The sequence below is a fragment of the Caretta caretta genome, chromosome 3 (genome assembly GCF_965140235.1).
Source record: "Caretta caretta isolate rCarCar2 chromosome 3, rCarCar1.hap1, whole genome shotgun sequence".
Classification (NCBI taxonomy): Eukaryota; Metazoa; Chordata; order Testudines; family Cheloniidae; genus Caretta; species Caretta caretta.
In genome coordinates this window covers 55,796,111-55,813,978 of record NC_134208.1, presented here as the reverse complement: position 1 = coordinate 55,813,978, position 17,868 = coordinate 55,796,111, and the positions used below count along the sequence as shown (strand labels likewise).

Genomic DNA, 17,868 nt, shown 5'->3' with positions numbered 1-17,868 from the left:
TCCAACCCCCCCTCTCATTCCTGACTTGCCCCCCGGGACCCCTGCCCCATCCAACCACCCTTTCTCCCTGTCCCCTGACTGCCTTCCCCCGCCACTCCATCCAGCCACCCCCCTCCTTCCGGCCTGCCCCTCCCCGGGACCCTTGCCCCAGCCAACCACCCTGTTCCCCGCCCTCTGACCCCCGTGACCCCTATCCACACCCCCATGCCCTGACCACCACCCTGAACTCCCCTGCCCTCTATCCAGCCCTCCCTGCCCCCTTACCGTGCTGCCTAGAGCACAGGTGGCTGGCGGTGCTACAACCGCACTGCCCAGAGCACCAGTCAGACCGCGGCTCTGCAACTGCGCTGCCCAGCCCCCCAGAGTGTTGCGCCGGTGGTGTGGCGCACTGAGGCTGCAGGGGAGGGGCTGGGGGCAAGCGTCCTGGGCCAGGAGCTCAGGGGCCTGGCAGGAGGGTCCTGCGGGCCATAGTTTCCCCATCTCTGCCCTAGACCCTTGTGATGTCAGTACAGTACAGTCCATTACTCTAAGACGATATTGCTTTCCACTTCTTAGTTTTCTTCTCTGCCCTCATTTCATCCTTTTCCACCTGCACATTGCTCTGCTACCTGCTTCTTTATCTCTGATTTACCATGCTCTTCCATCTACCTTCTGCCTTTAGAAATACGCTCATTAGCCTATCCCTTTCCAATAAAAGAAACCACTTTTAAGCTTTCAGTTAATGTTTTTTTAAAAAATCAACCAAGTTACATGCAGTTTAAGTAAATGCATCACCTTTAACTGCAACCCCTGCATTCTCGTCTCTTAACCCACTCCCTTTCATATTTCTCTTTGCTTGTTCCTTTTTCGTTTAGTTTGTAAGCTTTTCAGAGCAAGGACCACATCTGTTCTATGAAGTGTCCAGTAGAATTCTGAGTACTCAATAAATGAAGAAGAATAAAATTTGCCAGACAAACTGGATTATTTTTGATAGAAATGCAAAATTAATTGCTGAAGAAAAGTAACATCTTTAATATACTTACATTTGACTATTGAATAGAATTTGAACGCTGTCCTATAGAACTAAGACTTAATTCATATTGGCTTGAATGTCTGAATATCCTTGAAGAGCTTGATGATTGACCAAAGGGATAGTAAGCAAAACCTTATAAAAATGGCAGGATAAATGGGGATAGTTTCTAGCAAGGGTATTGCTTGGTTTGTTATTAGACTTGGTCTTACATAATGAAATAAAACTGAGACCCTAAATTAGGAGGAGTTTGGGAGAAATAATAAAAATACAATATGTAAAATCAAGCTAGAAGCTTCCCATCACAGATAATAAGATATGATCCATTCTCCAAGGAGCCTAATGAGGCAGCAATGGTTTTAGGGTGTTGAAAGACTCGAATAACATCAGTATGCTCAATCAGAGAATGAGTTTCTCAGTAAAGACTGGTGCACATCATGGTGTAATAAAAGTAGAATAATCTGGAATAAAATCAACACTACTTAATTAGTTCATATCTTGTAGGTGTTATGTGGACTATTAGGAAATAACAAAATCAGAAAGAGTATTGTCCTTGTGGATTAGGTCAGGAAGGGTGTTCAATGTGTAGGAATAAGTAGGGAAGAAAGTGCAAACACCGAAATAAGTTATGGAAGAAGTGAATGAATAGAATATTGAGGCTGGCATCATTTATAAAGCAGACATACTGGGTGGGAATAATGTGACTGGGCTGTTGTTTCCTTGAATAGTGAGGAAGAAATGGACACCTGTCATCTGAGTGGAGGGTGGGATGCTTGTGGTGGATACTAGGGAGAAATGTAATGGTGGGCTTTTGGAACCAGAGAAGGAGGGCACTCTTCTGCCCATTGCCCCACCTTTCTCCTCTTTCTCCTTGTAACTTCCTTACATCTTGCAGTCTGAGGAAATGCCTGTCTCTACTTTTACAGGAGACCTTATTTGAGGCCTGGTGTCTTGCAGGGGCAAAGGTAACTTGAGAAGCCTGATCTAGAGGTGATGTGTGTGTACATTCAGTTAGGCAGCTGTCATTTTCACTGGATCAGCTGGCTGATGATTCCTTCAGGAGATCAATCTGCAAAGGTTTATTTAAAAAAAAAAAAAGCCTCTTTTGTGAAAGTGATCATGACTCTCCCAGTTGACAGGCACATGTTCATTTTAGTTGCAAACAACCATCAAGACATGCAAGAACGATCAAGGGAACTGGGGAAATCAGATGTCTGGGCATGAAATAAGCAAATAAAGTTCAGCTTCAAAAAATGTCAGATAAGTAATCTGAGGGAAACTAATTTGAAATATGGATACTGAGTGGGAGGGAGATATCTGGAAAGCATAGGAGCAGTAGTGGGCAGCTAATTAGGCCCACATTTGCGATGCAATATGGCACTGAAAAGAGCTAATGCAATCTTATGATGCTTACATAGCGGCATCCTAGAGCTATACTGCTCTAGTGTACCTATGGCTAGAATCAAGTCAGTAACACTTCCACAGTGCCTAGCTGGATCTTTCAATCCATCATGTTATCCAACAGCTTTAGCTCATACAACTATGTTTATCAGGTCCCTGTATGTACAGTCAAAATGGTTTATCATTTAAAAATGTTTATCATTTGTTAAAATGTCATCAACTAAAGCTTAATTATGAAAAAGAGAATCCTTTGGAGCAATTTTATACTGCAAAATAATTCTGTAATACTTCAGAACCTGTAAAGCATTGAAAATAAACAATGGCATGCAAAGATTAAAGACGTACTGCAAGAATTTTTTAAATCTTTTTTTCCTGCAAGCAAAATTTAAAACATCTATAAAATATAGCTGTGTCAAAATGATTTCTTGCAAGATTTATATGCTTCAGAAAACACCACATTGCACAATGTATTCACCTATATAAAATGTTCTTTTCTGATATTACATATTCTTCACACAGCATAATATGACACTTGTTGATGGCCAGCCAGGGAATGTTACAACATATGTGCCTAAAGTCTGTGATGCAGATGCCCCAGAAGGTAAGACAAACAAAACTTCTGTTCAGTGCACACTTCCTCTGTTACATCATTGTAGAAGATTGGTTACTTCGTTATATTTGTGTCCACTAGTAAGAGAAACCACTGAAATTTTATTTTCTTAAAAGATAATTGAGCATTTGCTCAAGCTTCTTTAGGGTTTATGTCCTCTGTGTTAAGGTTTACTTACAGAAGGTAGAAATGTAGCCTAGTTAACAGCCTAGTAAATTCCCATTTGTGGAAAGAAGTCTACTCTGTAGAATATAAATCCTAATGCAATGCATTTTACTATACAGACATAAAGATCTAACTTAACGGATCTCTCACTCGCTTAAATAATATACATGTGTTAACAATACCCTTCACAAAATTTGTTTTTTCAAGGTTTAGATCAGTTTCTGAAAGGGGAAGTGTAAGTGATTTTTTTGGTGGGGGATTGGTGAAGCATCCAAAAAACTGTTATGCTAGCAAATAATTCTGAAATGCATCCTTTTTACAGTGAAAATTCAAGAATCATATAATTACATAGGCTTGTAATCATAAATGTTTTCAAATTTAGTAAAGGTGTATATATAAACATCTAAGAAATGTTATTGAGCCAGAAAAATGTAGTCGGAAGTCTGCCTAATAGAAAATTCATGCCCACCAAGCAACTTACCAACGATCCTGGTGGATTATACATCACTGACCATTTATAATCAAGATTGCATGTTTTTGAGGCCACAATCTTTGCATTTAAAAAAAGTACTGACTTCTTCAAAATCAGCAAAAATAGATTTACAGCCATCTAAAATAATCATGAATTTTCAGGATGAAGCAGTGGAGTTTGTGCTCCAATCTTGGCATATTTTTTCTGTAATGTAAAAGCTTGCACAGGCTGTGGAAGGGAAGGTTGAAAAAAGGGGGAAAATGTGTATGTATACATGGATATGTATCCATAAAGCCTGGGGTTGGCAGAAGGAAGGTTTCTTAAAAATATTACTAAGCACAAAGCATGCTTATCAATAATTGGTAGAAAAGACATGAGTTTTGTAATAGCTTTCCATATAATTCCAAATCAGCTATCGTCTTTCTCCACAAGCACTTACACAGACGCTGGGATCTAAAACACTTTTTTTTTCTTCCCATCACAGGGTAATGATTGAAAAAATCACATTTAATTTTAAGAGCACTTTCATTAAGGGATTTGAATATTGGTGATCATATCTGAACCTGTTCCCAGTACAGAACATGTAGATGTTGTTATGGCTGTGGTGTTGTATTTAGGAATTTTGTTGCCTCTGTAGAGTTGTATTTTTTCCATACAAAAGTTAGCATTTAAATTTAACTATCTCAGGCATCAGTGTCTCATTGTCTTTGGACATCAGTCAACAAGTCTCTCTGAAAGAGTTTCTGCCTGTGCTTCTCTCTTAAATAGAGCATCCTTGACTTGTCTTCTACCTTTGTGAATGCTGCACTGTCATTAAGAATAACTGAGTTCCTAATGTGGGAACTATGTTGTGGTCTTTCCCCTTTTTTCTCCCTTCCACTTCAGATGGTAATACTTACCTACAATTTACCAGTGCTGACACAAGAAGATGGATAGGGGAAGCATCCCTTGTAAACAGCATTATTTTGTGACCTGGGTCAAATTAGGTAAAAGTGTCTGTCCCCCAGAATAAGTTCCACCTTCTTAAGATGCCAGAATGGGAAACCATTTCAGTAGATCAAACAAATGCTCAAATATTTTATAAATATAAGATTTTCTTATATTTTAAAATATATAAGCTTGACTCATTGACCTGAATTTGAATATACCCATGGGCTCTGCTGGACTCTTCAGTCTTGGATTCTCTGTGGTGGAGCTCAGATATCCTGCCGATTGCTTTGGGTTTTGCCTCTCCTTGATGAGGGTAAAAATAAATGCTGGTATTCTCCCAAACCCACCACACTTGGCTCGTAAATAAACTATCACTCAGAATACACAGATCTTCACAATATACTTCGCTATATACTTTGACCAAAGTACAACCTAACGCTGGCATTTAAAATATCCTCATTGGCATCTGAGTTAGCACCCATTTAGGAAAACTGGGTAGTTCATACTTCTTGAAGCTATTATTTCAGCCTCTCTGCAAACTCTAGTACACGTCATTGCACTGGGTACTTTTGGTTTGCATTGTCAAGCTTTTCTTTGCAACTATAGCGCCCAGTGTCTTCAGCTTTTAAAAGATGAAAGCAGAGATTCTGGAAAACAAGAAGTGATTTTGGAGAGGTGCTGATGTGCAGTACTGCTGCATACTAGCCCAGTTCAAGGCCTGTGTAACTATTATGAAGGGTTAGGATCACTTAATAGAATGCCTTGATGTAAGCATTTAATATAGGTATAGCCAACACATAATACAATAAACTGTATTTTGCTTCCAACGGTTCTTATTAGAATTCTTTGAGAATGTTTTTTTGGAAGGAAGTGTTTCTTTTGTTATTGATAGAACTTTTTTTGTTTTTCTCTTGTTTTCTGTACATGTCTTTTGAGAGTCTCATTGAATTCATAATAATTATGATCAATCCATGCACTGGGAAAAGAATCTACGGAAATGCGAGAAAGCCAAACTTGGTGCTTGTCTGCTTTCACTGCATTGTGATGACCCACAAAATTGTGACGGTTCAGAGTTTAAGTGGATTTTCTTTTCCCCCAGTCTCTCATACTTACAGTAGAAAACAGAATTTAAGGCAAATATTGTCGATTTATCTGATAAGAATATTTTTGAAACCTTAAAATATAGTCTGAACAGGTGAACACGGAAGTTCCACATACTGTCAAGAGTTACAAATGTTTGCTCAACTGATTGCTTTCTTTCTCTAATAGATATTCCAACTTACTGATGGAAATTTTTTTGTTTTTAAATGTTATTGATCTAAAAATTCAGAGCATTGACTACGGCTTACAAGTATGTGGCAGGTTTGGTAGTTTTAGTTTCTGTATACAGCTAATTTAGAATATCTGAGGACTACTAAAAAAAATTTTCTGCAGAAATTTTTCCAGTCAATGGTTTATTTACATAAGAACATAAGAACGGTCATACTGGGGCAAACCAAAGGTCCATCTAGCCCAGTAACCTGTTTTCCGACAGTGGCCAATGCCAGGTGGCAAAGAGGGAATGAATGGAATAGATAATTATCAAGTGATCCATTCCCTGTCGCCCATTCCCAGCTGCTGGCAAACAGCAACTAGAGTCACCATATCCTCCATGAATTTATCTAGTTCTTTTTTGAACCCTGTTGTAGTCTTGGCCTTCACAACATCCTCTGGCAAAGAGTTCCACAGGTTGACATTTAAATTGTATTCATTTGGACCACTAACACTTTTCTCCTAAGCATTTATCTTGTATTTTGACATTGTCTTTTTTAGATGCAAGTATATTTTCTCCATATACTAATTTTACATCTTTAGCATTTAAAGTATTTTATTTTTTACTGGCTCTGTGGATATACCTAAGTGTATAGTGACCTACTCTATTATAACCACTATTCAGATGTACTGGGGATGAGAGCCCTGCTGATTTTATTGCACTTGAATTGTATTTTTCTTCTCAGCAGAGTGAGCAAAGAACAACCTGACAGAGATCATGTTGTTATGGCAACTAATTTTCTAAAAATAATTTCTATATTGTTAGAACTTTAGTTGCCTTTAATATGAAATTCATTTTACATAGATTTGTTTCTAACCAGTATTTTGCTTGCTGAAGAGGACAGGTTGTTTATATTTCTTCAAAATTAAAGATGGGATAAATAGTAACACAATTTGAGTGCAAAACTATCAAATCTTTGATGTTATTTAGGTTCAGAACTGTAATGCTTAGGCAATTTTAGCTTGTATTTGAAAGTGTTAATATTGTCAAGAAACATTTTTTTCTCATATGTTATCTGTGTTTTTACTTCTAATATATTAATTAACATAGTTTGAATATCCTAGACTATGATGACTGACCTGAAAAAGGGAAAGCAGAAGACAAGAGGAAATGGAGTAGATAAAATTTTGCATTTTACTGGTTGAGAATCTTAGTCTTCATAAAAATTCCTTAGCACAAATATATACTAGTGCATGAATCGTCCATTTACTTGTTCAGTCTAAGTACATACAGTTTATTAAAATAATTGTCTGTAAAACAGCCAAGGATTTTGTACATGGCCGTACCTTAGTGTGTTATAAAAGGAAACATTTATTTTTAATAAGCTTCAGTGGAGTTAGGAGATATTTGAAGCAGCTGTATGATAGAGGAGCTTTATGACAGAATATATACTTGCATTTTTTTAAATACAGTGGTAAATTGGAGTATTGTTTCTCAGTCCACTTGTACTTTCTCAATAACTTCTTGCTGCTGCATACTAGGGTGCAGTATGCTCTTAATCCGCTTTTACCACTGAGCAACCTTCCAATATTCCTTTCCCGGTTTTAATGTATTAACCAAGATGTATTTTTCCTACTCCTTTTTGTTTGGAAATCTGGCCACTTAACATACTTTTTTTTATTTTGTTTTTGTTATCTGTGCAGCATTTATATTATTCCTAGGGGAATTCTGCTCCAAAAAATAATTATATCCACAATATTTTAAAATTCTGCAAAATTTTATTTGTCAAAATAACACTACATAATCATGTCAGTTTCAATTATTTTGGTAATTTTATTGCAAAATACCTGTCAGCATGTATGTCTGCATAGACACACACACAAATTCCCCCAGGAGTAGTGTTGAAGAAACTCCTATGACAACCCAGTTCCTGTTTCTCTGCCCCCTCTTCCCCCAGAGCCCAGCCAGGTGATTAGACACCCATAATCCGTCCCCCACAGAGCCCAGCCGCGAGGCCCCCCTTGCCCAGATACCTACACCCCATCGCCCAAGTGCCCAGTTGCAGGGCCTCCTCTAGCCCAGACACCTGCCCCCCTACTCCCCTCCAATAATATTTCATTGAATAGATACATTAATGTCACGTCTGGAAATTACATTTTAGGCAATTTGAAGTGCTTTTTCACTGCTTCTACTCTATTATGGCCTGATCCAAAGCCCACTGAATTCAGACTAGTTTTGGTTGTCTTCAATAGCCTTTGCATTCAACCTTTTAGGGGTCTTATCCTCCTGCTTTCAAACCAGTGAGCAGAGTGACACTATCATCATCTTACCTTAACCTCCCGTGTTTTCTTTAACTTACAACTGAATTTCTCTACAGTGTATTTGGGGATACTGTACAGGTAAGACTACGTTTTAGTCATGGGTGTTTTTAGTCAGTCATGGACAGGTCACGGGCCATAAACAAAAATTCACGGCCTGTGACCTGTCCAGGACTTCGACTAAAAATACTGACCGTGACTAAAACTTGTGGGGGGTGTCCGGGCACTGCGGGAGTGACCCTGGACCCCCGCTGGTACTGGGGAGTGAGGGGCAGGGCCATGGCGTGGCGCATGGTCTGGGATCCCCACTGGTGCTTGGGGTGGGGAGCCTGGGATCCCCGCTGGTGCTGGGGAAGGGAGGCTTCCTGTCAGCTCCATCCCTGCAGCTCCTAGGTTGATGGAGTTAGGGCCAGGGCAAGTGTTCCTCCACTGCTCCCATCACAAGCACCGGCTGCTGCAGCTCCCATTGGCCGGGAACTATAGCCAATGGGAGCTGCAGGGGCATGGCCTGTGGGCAGCGTGCAGCATGTAGACCCCTGTCTCTTCACTGCTTAGGAGCTGCAGGGGGGCCCCTCACCCCAGGTAAGTGCCCCTCCCACCTCCCAAACCCCTGCCCCTAGCCCTGAGTCCCCTCTCACACCCCCAAAGTGTTGCTGTTGGCCCAGGGGTAGAAGTCACAAAGGTCACAGAATCCGTGACCTCCATGACAGACTTGCAGCCTTATCTATATGTAAGGGACAGCATATTAAATATTTTTAAAATACTGTACACTGGACTATGTGCTTTACATCCATTCCTTGCGAAGGAGCATAATCATTATTACCCATTGCAGAACTGTGTATTAATCATGTGCACATGATATAATTGAGTCACAATTTTATAGAAATGTAGGGCCGGAAGAGAACTTAAGAGGTCATTTACTCCATTTCCTCATGCTGAGACAGGATCAAATATACCTAGATCATCCCTTGCAGGTGTTTGTCTAACCTGTTCTTAAAAACTTCAAGTGATAGGGATTCCACAACCTCTCTTGGTAACCTACTCTTAATTCTTATGGTAGACATTTTTCCTTATATCTAACCTAAATCTTGCTTGCTGCACATTAAGCCCTGTGTTCAGTAGACATGGAGGACAATTTATTACTGTCCTCTTTCTAACAGCTCTTAACATATTTGAAACCTGTTATGAAATACCCTCTCACTATTTTTTTTTATGACTAAATGTCTGGTTTTTTACCCTTTCCTCCTGTTTTCTAAATCTTTGATCACTTTTGTTTCTCTCCTCTGGACTCTCTCCAGTTTGTCCACATTTTTTTTTTAAATTAAAGCGTGACACCTAAAACTGGACACAGTACTCCAGCTGAGACCTCACCAGCACTGAGTACAGTGGAACAATTACCTCCTATATCCGTCTTATGACGCTGCCACTAATAAACCGCAGAATATTACCCTTTTTTTGCAATTGCATCACATTGTTGGCTCGTATTCAATTTGTGATCCAATATAACCCCTAGATCCTTCTTAGTAGTATTACTGCATGGTGTTCCCCATTTTGTATTAGTGTGTTTCACTTTTCCTTCCTAAATATAGTATTTGCCTTTATTGAATTTTATAGTGTTGATTTTAGACCAATTCTTCAATGAGTCAAGGTCACTTTGAATTCTAATCCTGTCCTCCAAAGTGCTTGGAGGCCTGTCCCCATCCCTTCCTCGAGTTTGTCATCTACAGATTTTATAAGTATGCTCTCCACTCATTGTCCAAGTCGTTAATGAAAATATTGAATATTACTGACCCCTGCAGAATCCCACAGATATGTTGTCGCACTTTTGCCAGCAAACCGTTGATGGTTACTTTTTGAGGACAGTTTTTCAGCCGCTATATTCACCCACATCATAGTAATTTAATCTAGACCAAATTTCCCGGGTTTGCTTAGGAGACATTTTGTGGGACTGTGTCAAAAGCCTTACTGAAATCAAGATATATCACATCTACTGCTTCCCCCCCACCCCCCATCCCCTTGGCAAGTAATCCTGCCAAAGAATGAATGAGTCACATTATTTTAATAATTATTTATAACTATAAACAAGTGTCCTAAGCAACAAGAAAGATTCTTTCTTATACTTGTACTCCTGCCTTCATATTGTAGAGTGATTAATACTAGTACTGTTGTATCTGATATACTTCAGGGACATGGAGAAAAATTTGTTTCTTTGGAATGGGATATTTTGAGTACGATTCTGGAGTATTAGAAGCAATTTTTAATTCTTTGTAAGATTCAGTTTTTACTGTTTTTTTAAAAAAACACCCCTAGTGTTCAGTATTGCATGTGTTTACAGCTCTTTTCAGCAGGGGTTCTCAGCCTGTGGGCCATGACCACTTTCATTTTTTCTCCCTTTTTCGCCCTTCCTTTAAAAAAAATTCCTGTTTCTGTCCCTCTTGGTTGTGAAGGTAGTATCAAAATTGTGAACTGAATATAAACAATGCAATGATGCCTGTCTGAGTTTGCAGACCACCTGATACAATAGTGCTATGTTTTATACATGGCCCCATTCATCTCATTCAAGTCCATACAGAATCTGCAATTCAGTGGCTGTGGAATCTGGCTTTTTTTTTTTTTAAAACAGCCAGGCTCCTGACGTTGTTTTTTCTCTTTGGGCTCTATTAGTGCCTGTCTACAGCTACCTCTTGCTCTCCAGTTTTCCCTTCAAAGGAAAGTTAGTGCATACTTCCTGCATTTTTACACAGACAGGCAGCAGTGCAGTTGCAGCGACCTCTCTTTTTTGGACCCACTGCTTGCACCCTGACTTTAGTGTCTGGTGGAACTGGACCAAATCACACACCAGAATGATTGCCAGTAACTGGCAGAGAATTCTGGAGCATGCATAAAACCATTAAAAGAAGGGAGTTCTGAGCCATTGGAAAAGGCAGCGACCATTTTTATGAATTCTTCAAGCAAAAGCTTCTGCATTCACCAAATCACTTTTTTGTTAATGTCAATTCTGTCAATGTAAAAGCCCTCTGAGTATCACACTGAGTCTCACTACAAATAGTTTTCAGAGTAATAGCCGTGTTAGTCTGTATTCGCAAAAAGAAAAGGGGTACTTGTGGCACCTTAGAGACTAACCAATTTATTTGAGCATGAGCTTTCGTGGGCTACAGCTCACTTCATCGGATGCATACCGTGGAAACTGCAGCAGACTTTATATACACACAGAGAATATGAAACAATACCTCCTCCCACCGATGAAGTGAGCTGTAGCTCACGAAAGCTCATGCTCAAATAAATTGGTTAGTCTCTAAGGTGCCACAAGTACCCCTTTTCTTCTTACTACAAATAGTGAAAGCCACCAAGCCTCATTATAACTGAGAAAACATTAACTGAACCTTGTGTCTCAAATGTTGTCAGTGTGATGTTGGGATCTCCTGCTGCTAGGAAATTGCTTTAACTTGACCTCTCCTGTGACAGTCTACTCATTATATAGTTGTTGATCTTCAAGAAGAGCTCAGTAGACACTGTACTTTTCAATATAACTGGATGAAAGTATAGGCATGTGTTTTCTCCCCAACTTTTAACACTTGCTCAGTGTGAGTGGGATGGATACATGAGGACAGCCTGTTTCACTGTCCACTGACAGGGCCTGTGACAGGGTGAAAAAATTCTGTGAAGCTTAGCAGCAAGAGATGGTTGTTGAAAAGTTGGACTAGAATCATTGTATTGGTATTTGCATTGATTGTGCCTGCAACTTGACAGGAAAACACCTTGGCCTTGTGACTAGAATCCACTTTGGTGAATCCTGGAAGCCATGTAGACACATCGAATTCAGTAGGATGCTTTGAGGGCAATGACACACACACTGAAAGTAACTTAATGATGCTATGAAAATTGTGAACCTTAATGAAAGCAAAGTCACCAGTGCAGGCCTCTACCACTTTGTGAAGAAATGAGCATTCAGCCTCACCAGATCCTTTTCTATATTGATGTTCGTTTCCCTAGATTCATAGGTTCCATGGCCAGATGGGACCATTGTGACCATCGAGTCTGACCTCCTGTATAATGCAGCCCACAGAACTTGACCAAAATAATTCCTAGAGTGTATCTTTAAGAAAAAAACATCCAATCTTGATTTTAAAATTATCAGTGATGGAGAATCCACCATGGCCCTTGGTAAATTGCTCCAATGGTTAAGTACTTTCAGCATCCTTGCAGTCTGAATTTGTCTATCTTCAGCTTCCAGCCACTGGATAATATAGCTTCTTCTGCTAGAATGAAGAGCCTATTAAGTATTTGTTCCCTATGTAGGCACTTATAAACTTTGTCACGTGAAGCACCTATAATTGGGTGTTTGAATACAGAGAAGAAGCAAAGATTTTCACTGCTGAATGTGTATCTGTCCTTGCTGAATATTTCATTGATCCACATTAGCTTTTCGATATGCTTCTCTTCAGGGACAGACTATAACATGGGTTCTCGGTGTAGGTGTTGCAAACAAGTGTCAGGGTGTTGAGACCATCCTGCCATATTACTGTATAGAAGGGGATCTTGGGGGAGAGGAAGTAATCCCAGTATGGAAAAAATTGAGCCAGTTCAGTACACAAACCCATAAAACAAGATTTCTCTTCTCCCATCCACCCACCTACACCAACGATTTTATAAGCCAACAGATATAACACAATTGAAAAGATGGGGTGTGAGAGCAGGTGGAAACGATATCAGAAAGGAGATTAACATTGGAAGGCTAAGGAGGAATTTGAATAGAATAAGAACAGGAAGAAAGGGCTGTTTCAAGCATAGCGGGCTGTGTAGGGGGAAGCAAAGGGAGTATACAGTGTTGCTTCTGTTAAGGTAAAGGTTTTGACTTGGGGAAAATGAGGAAGGTTAACAATTCTCTTGCAACTTATTCCAGTTATTATTTGCCACTGAATACCTTCCTTATCCTTAGGATCTGGTACCCAAGTCCATCTTTAGTACCATTATTTTCAAGGTTAAGAGGTGACTTGATCAGAGTACCTTCACGGTGAACCAATTTTACTAATATACTCTTTAGTCTAACTGAGAAAGGTATAACAAGATTCACTGTCTGGAGGCAGAAGCTAAACAAATAAAGACTGAACATAAGGTACAGTTTTTAACAGTCAGGGTAATTAACCATTGGAATAATGGTTGTGGTGGATTCTGAATCACTGGCAATTTTTAAATCAGGATTAGAAAAACTTCCAAAGGATGTTCTAGTTTAAACAGGAATGAATTCAGGAAAGTCCTATTACCTTTGTTAACCAGGAGTCAGATTAGATGATCATAGTGGTCTCTTCTGGCCTTAAAATCTATGAATCAGAGTTGTCATTTAACCAATATTGAGCTCTTTAAAAAGAGAAAATGTGTAGGGTTCATTGTGCTGGATCTAACTAGGCCATCTCTTGGGAGAGAATGGAGGACTTCTCCTGTTGTTTTTGGATTCCTTTCAATTGAAACTTTGATTTTTAAGGCCAGAAAGGCCCATTTGATCACCTAGTCTGACCTCATGTATGTCATAGACCACTGAATATCACCCACTTATCCTTTATTATACCCAATCATTTGTGTTTGAGTAAACAATATCTTCCAGAAATGCATCCAGGCTTGATGCCAAGACATCAGAGATGAAGAATCCATCACTTCCCTTGGTGTTTTGTACGCATGGTTAATTTCCCTCACGGTAAAAGATATGTGCTTATCTTCCAATTTGAATTTGTCTGGCTTCAGTTTCCAGTCATCTTCTCTTTTTATGCCTTTTCCCACTAGGTTAAAGAGCTCTTTAGTGCCCTGTACATTCTACCCATGAAGGTACATATGCACTGTAATCAGATCATCTTGGTCTTCTTTTTGATAAACTAAACAGATTGAGCTTTTTAAGTCTCACTATAAGGCACTTTTTTCAGCCTTTGAATCATTTGTGTAGTGCTCTTCTGCACTCTCTCTAATTTTCAACATCATTTTTAAAATGTGGATACACAAACTGCATGCAGTATTCCAGTATCAGTCTCATCAATGCCATACACAGATGTAAAATCATCTTCTGCTCTCTGCTTCCCATTATGAGATCTAAGGATCTCATTCACCCTTTTTGGCACAGCATCGCACTGGGACCTCATTTTAAGCTGCCGGTCTACTGTGACCCCCAGATCCTTTTCAGTCACTGCTCTTCAATTTGCATTCCCCTATTCTGTAGATATGGACTGCATTCTTTGTTCCTAGATGTATGATTTTGCATTTAGCTTTGTTAAAAGGCATTTTGCTTTTGGATCCATCTTACTAACCAATCCAGATCACTCTGTATGACTGCCCTTTTCTCCTCATTTGCCATTCTGCCAATTTTGTGCTATCCACAAATTTTATCAACAGTGATTTTACATTGACTTTTAGATCCCTGATGAATGTTGAATAGCATCAGGCTGAGTACAAAATCCTGTGGAACCCTGCTAGAAACATCCCCATTCAATGATGATGATTCTTCATTGACAACTACTTTTTGAGATCTGCTAGTTAGCTAGTTCTTAATCCATTTAACATATTGTATTGTGCTAATCTTTTAATCAGAGTGTTTGGTGCTAAATCAGGTGCCTTACAAAAGGCTAAATACATTACATCTACAAGTTTGGCTGATAAAAGTAACTTCATAATCTCAACAGAGTGAAATCATGTTTGACAAGACTTATTTTCCATAAAACCATGTTGCCTGACACTAATTATGTTCCCATTCTTCATCAGTTGAATCCGTTATTAGGCTTTCTATTATTTTGACTGGGATTGATGTCAGTTTAACTGTCTTATAGTTACTCAGGTTACCTCGCTTCCCCTTTTTTGAATATTGGCACAATATTTCAACTCTTTCAGTCTTCTGGGATTTCCGTGATAGTCCAAGCTCTATTAAAAATTAACACCAGTGGGACAGACATCTCCCCAGCCAACTCTGTTAGAATTCTTGAATGCAGATTATCTGGGCCTGCTGACTTTTAAAAATGTTTATCCTCACTAGATTCTGTTTAACAAACTCCCTCTGAAGCACCTGGCATCGGTCCTTATCAGAAGACAGGCTACTGGGCTAAATGCTAAGTTCCCTCTAATATGCATGGCCACACAGCTGCCTATTAAGACCCATGCAGGGGCTCAGGATTGCAGCGGGGAGAGATGTCTCTTCCCCCAGCACGGACCTGCTGTGGCAGGGAGAGGTGCCCCCTCCCTCGGCCTGGCTCAAGCATGAACCTGCTGCGGCAGGGAGAGGAGCCCCTCCCTCAGCCTGGCTCAGCCCCACCGGAGTTGCTGCCAAGGAGAGGCTCCTCTTCCCTGGGCCCAAGTTGCTGTGGTGAGAGAGGGCGGGGGGGGGAGCCCTGAGAGAGCCTGCACCCCCAAACCTCTCATCCCTGGTCCCACCCTGCACCCCAACCCTCTGCTCAGTCCTGAGCCCCCTCCCGAACCCCTCATTGTCAGCCCCACCCCAGAGCCTTCACCTCTAGCCAGAGCCCTCACCCCTTGCACCCAACCCTCTGCCACAGCCCTGAGCTCCTTCCCACATCCCGAACCCCTCATTCCTGGCCCCCCCCGCAGAGCTTTCACCCCTAGCCAGAGCCCTCATCCCTCTACACCCCAACCCTCTGCCCTACCCTGAGCCCCATCCCACACTCCGAACTCCTTGGCACCATCCCCACCACATAAGTTTTGTTATGTGCACCGATATGAAGGTGATGTGTCACACATTACCTCCATGTTGGTGCACATGACAAAATTCATTCCACACATGGACATAAAAAATTAGAGGGAACACTGGCGCTAGATGGACCATTGATCTGATCCAGTACGGTCATTCTTATATTCTAGTTACTAATGGACTGGAAAGTATTTCCCCCTCCCCCTCCTCCTTCTCTTGTGATAAAAGTACATAATCCTGTTTTTAAATATAGAACAGAAATATTTATTGAACAGTTCTGCCTTTTCTGTGTTAACAGTTTTACTATGTCAGTCTAGCAGTGAGCCTATGCCATTGTTAAGATTTTATTTGTAATTTTCTTCAACTTTGGGAAATTAGCCACTTTGAAGTTGTGTGTGTGTGTATATACACATATATATTATAATCAATATATTAGAATCATAGAATCATAGAATATCAGGGTTGGAAGGGACCCCAGAAGGTCATCTAGTCCAACCACCTGCTCAAAGCAGGACCAATTCCCAGTTAAATCATCCCAGCCAGGGCTTTGTCAAGCCTGACCTTAAAAACCTCTAAGGAAGGAGATTCTACCACCTCCCTAGGTAACGCATTCCAGTGTTTCACCACCCTCTTAGTGAAAAAGTTTTTCCTAATATCCAATCTAAACCTCCCCCACTGCAACTTGAGACCATTACTCCTCGTTCTGTCATCTGCTACAATTGAGAACAGTCTAGAGCCATCCTCTTTGGAACCCCCTTTCAGGTAGTTGAAAGCAGCTATCAAATCCCCCCTCATTCTTCTCTTCTGCAGGCTAAACAATCCCAGCTCCCTCAGCCTCTCCTCATAACTCATGTGTTCCAGTCCCCTAATCATTTTTGTTGCCCTTCGCTGGACTCTCTCCAATTTATCCACATCCTTCTTGAAGTGTGGGGCCCAAAACTGGACACAGTACTCCAGATGAGGCCTCACCAATGTCGAATAGAGGGGAACGATCACGTCCCTCGATCTGCTCGCTATGCCCCTACTTATACATCCCAAAATGCCATTGGCCTTCTTGGCAACAAGGGCACACTGCTGACTCGTATCCAGCTTCTCGTCCACTGTCACCCCTAGGTCCTTTTCCGCAGAACTGCTGCCTAGCCATTCGGTCCCTAGTCTGTATCTGTGCATTGGGTTCTTCCGTCCTAAGTGCAGGACCCTGCACTTATCCTTATTGAACCTCATCAGATTTCTTTTGGCCCAATCCTCCAATTTGTCTAGGTCTTTCTGTATCCTATCCCTCCCCTCCAGCGTATCTACCACTCCTCCCAGTTTAGTATCATCCGCAAATTTGCTGAGAGTGCAATCCACACCATCCTCCAGATCATTTATGAAGATATTGAACAAAACCGGCCCCAGGACCGACCCTTGGGGTACTCCACTTGATACCGGCTGCCAACTAGATATGGAGCCATTGATCACTACCCGTTGAGCCCGACAATCTAGCCAGCTTTCTACCCACCTTGTAGTGCATTCATCCAGCCCATACTTCCTTAACTTGCTGACAAGAATACTGTGGGAGAAGATATTGAACAAAACCGGCCCCAGGACCGACCCTTGGGGTACTCCACTTTATAATATGTCTATATAATGGAATTGTAGTACTGGTTAGGATTGTCCTCTGCCTATATTTAATGTAAGCAGGTCATGATCACTGATCCATAGGCAACCGTCAAATTCCAATCCAGTGATTGATCTTTCTGAGTCATAATGAAATCCCAAATAGTTACCTCATGTTGGGTGCAATATCTTGTTTAAAAGTTATAGAGGATGACATTTTAATGATGTTTTACTATTGACTGCATGAGACCTCCCACATACAGTAGACCCTCCCGGTATAACTAACTCCTGGCTATACTGAACAAATGGCTTGGATCCTCAGGAGGTCGTCATTACGAAGGTGTACTGTTTGTTTCTCAAAATCAAGTTCCCCATAACACCACAGTTTTTCTTTCTGCATTACAAATATGTGCTTAAGGGGTAACTCCTCT

The 17,868-nt window shown here is 40.7% G+C and overlaps 1 protein-coding gene across 2 annotated transcripts in view; it reads left to right on the top strand.

The window, feature by feature from the left end:
• Positions 1–17,868, top strand: part of LMBRD1 (LMBR1 domain containing 1) — a 245,666-nt gene that overhangs the window by 202,545 nt on the left and 25,253 nt on the right. The window contains exon 14 of one of the 2 annotated variants that reach the window (XM_048846014.2): positions 2,930–3,011. The exons of the other annotated variant lie outside the window; for it this stretch is intronic. Within the exon in view, the coding sequence (XP_048701971.1) occupies positions 2,930–3,011 (82 nt within the window). The remainder of the gene's footprint in view (positions 1–2,929; positions 3,012–17,868) is intronic. 2 annotated transcript variants of the gene reach the window in all.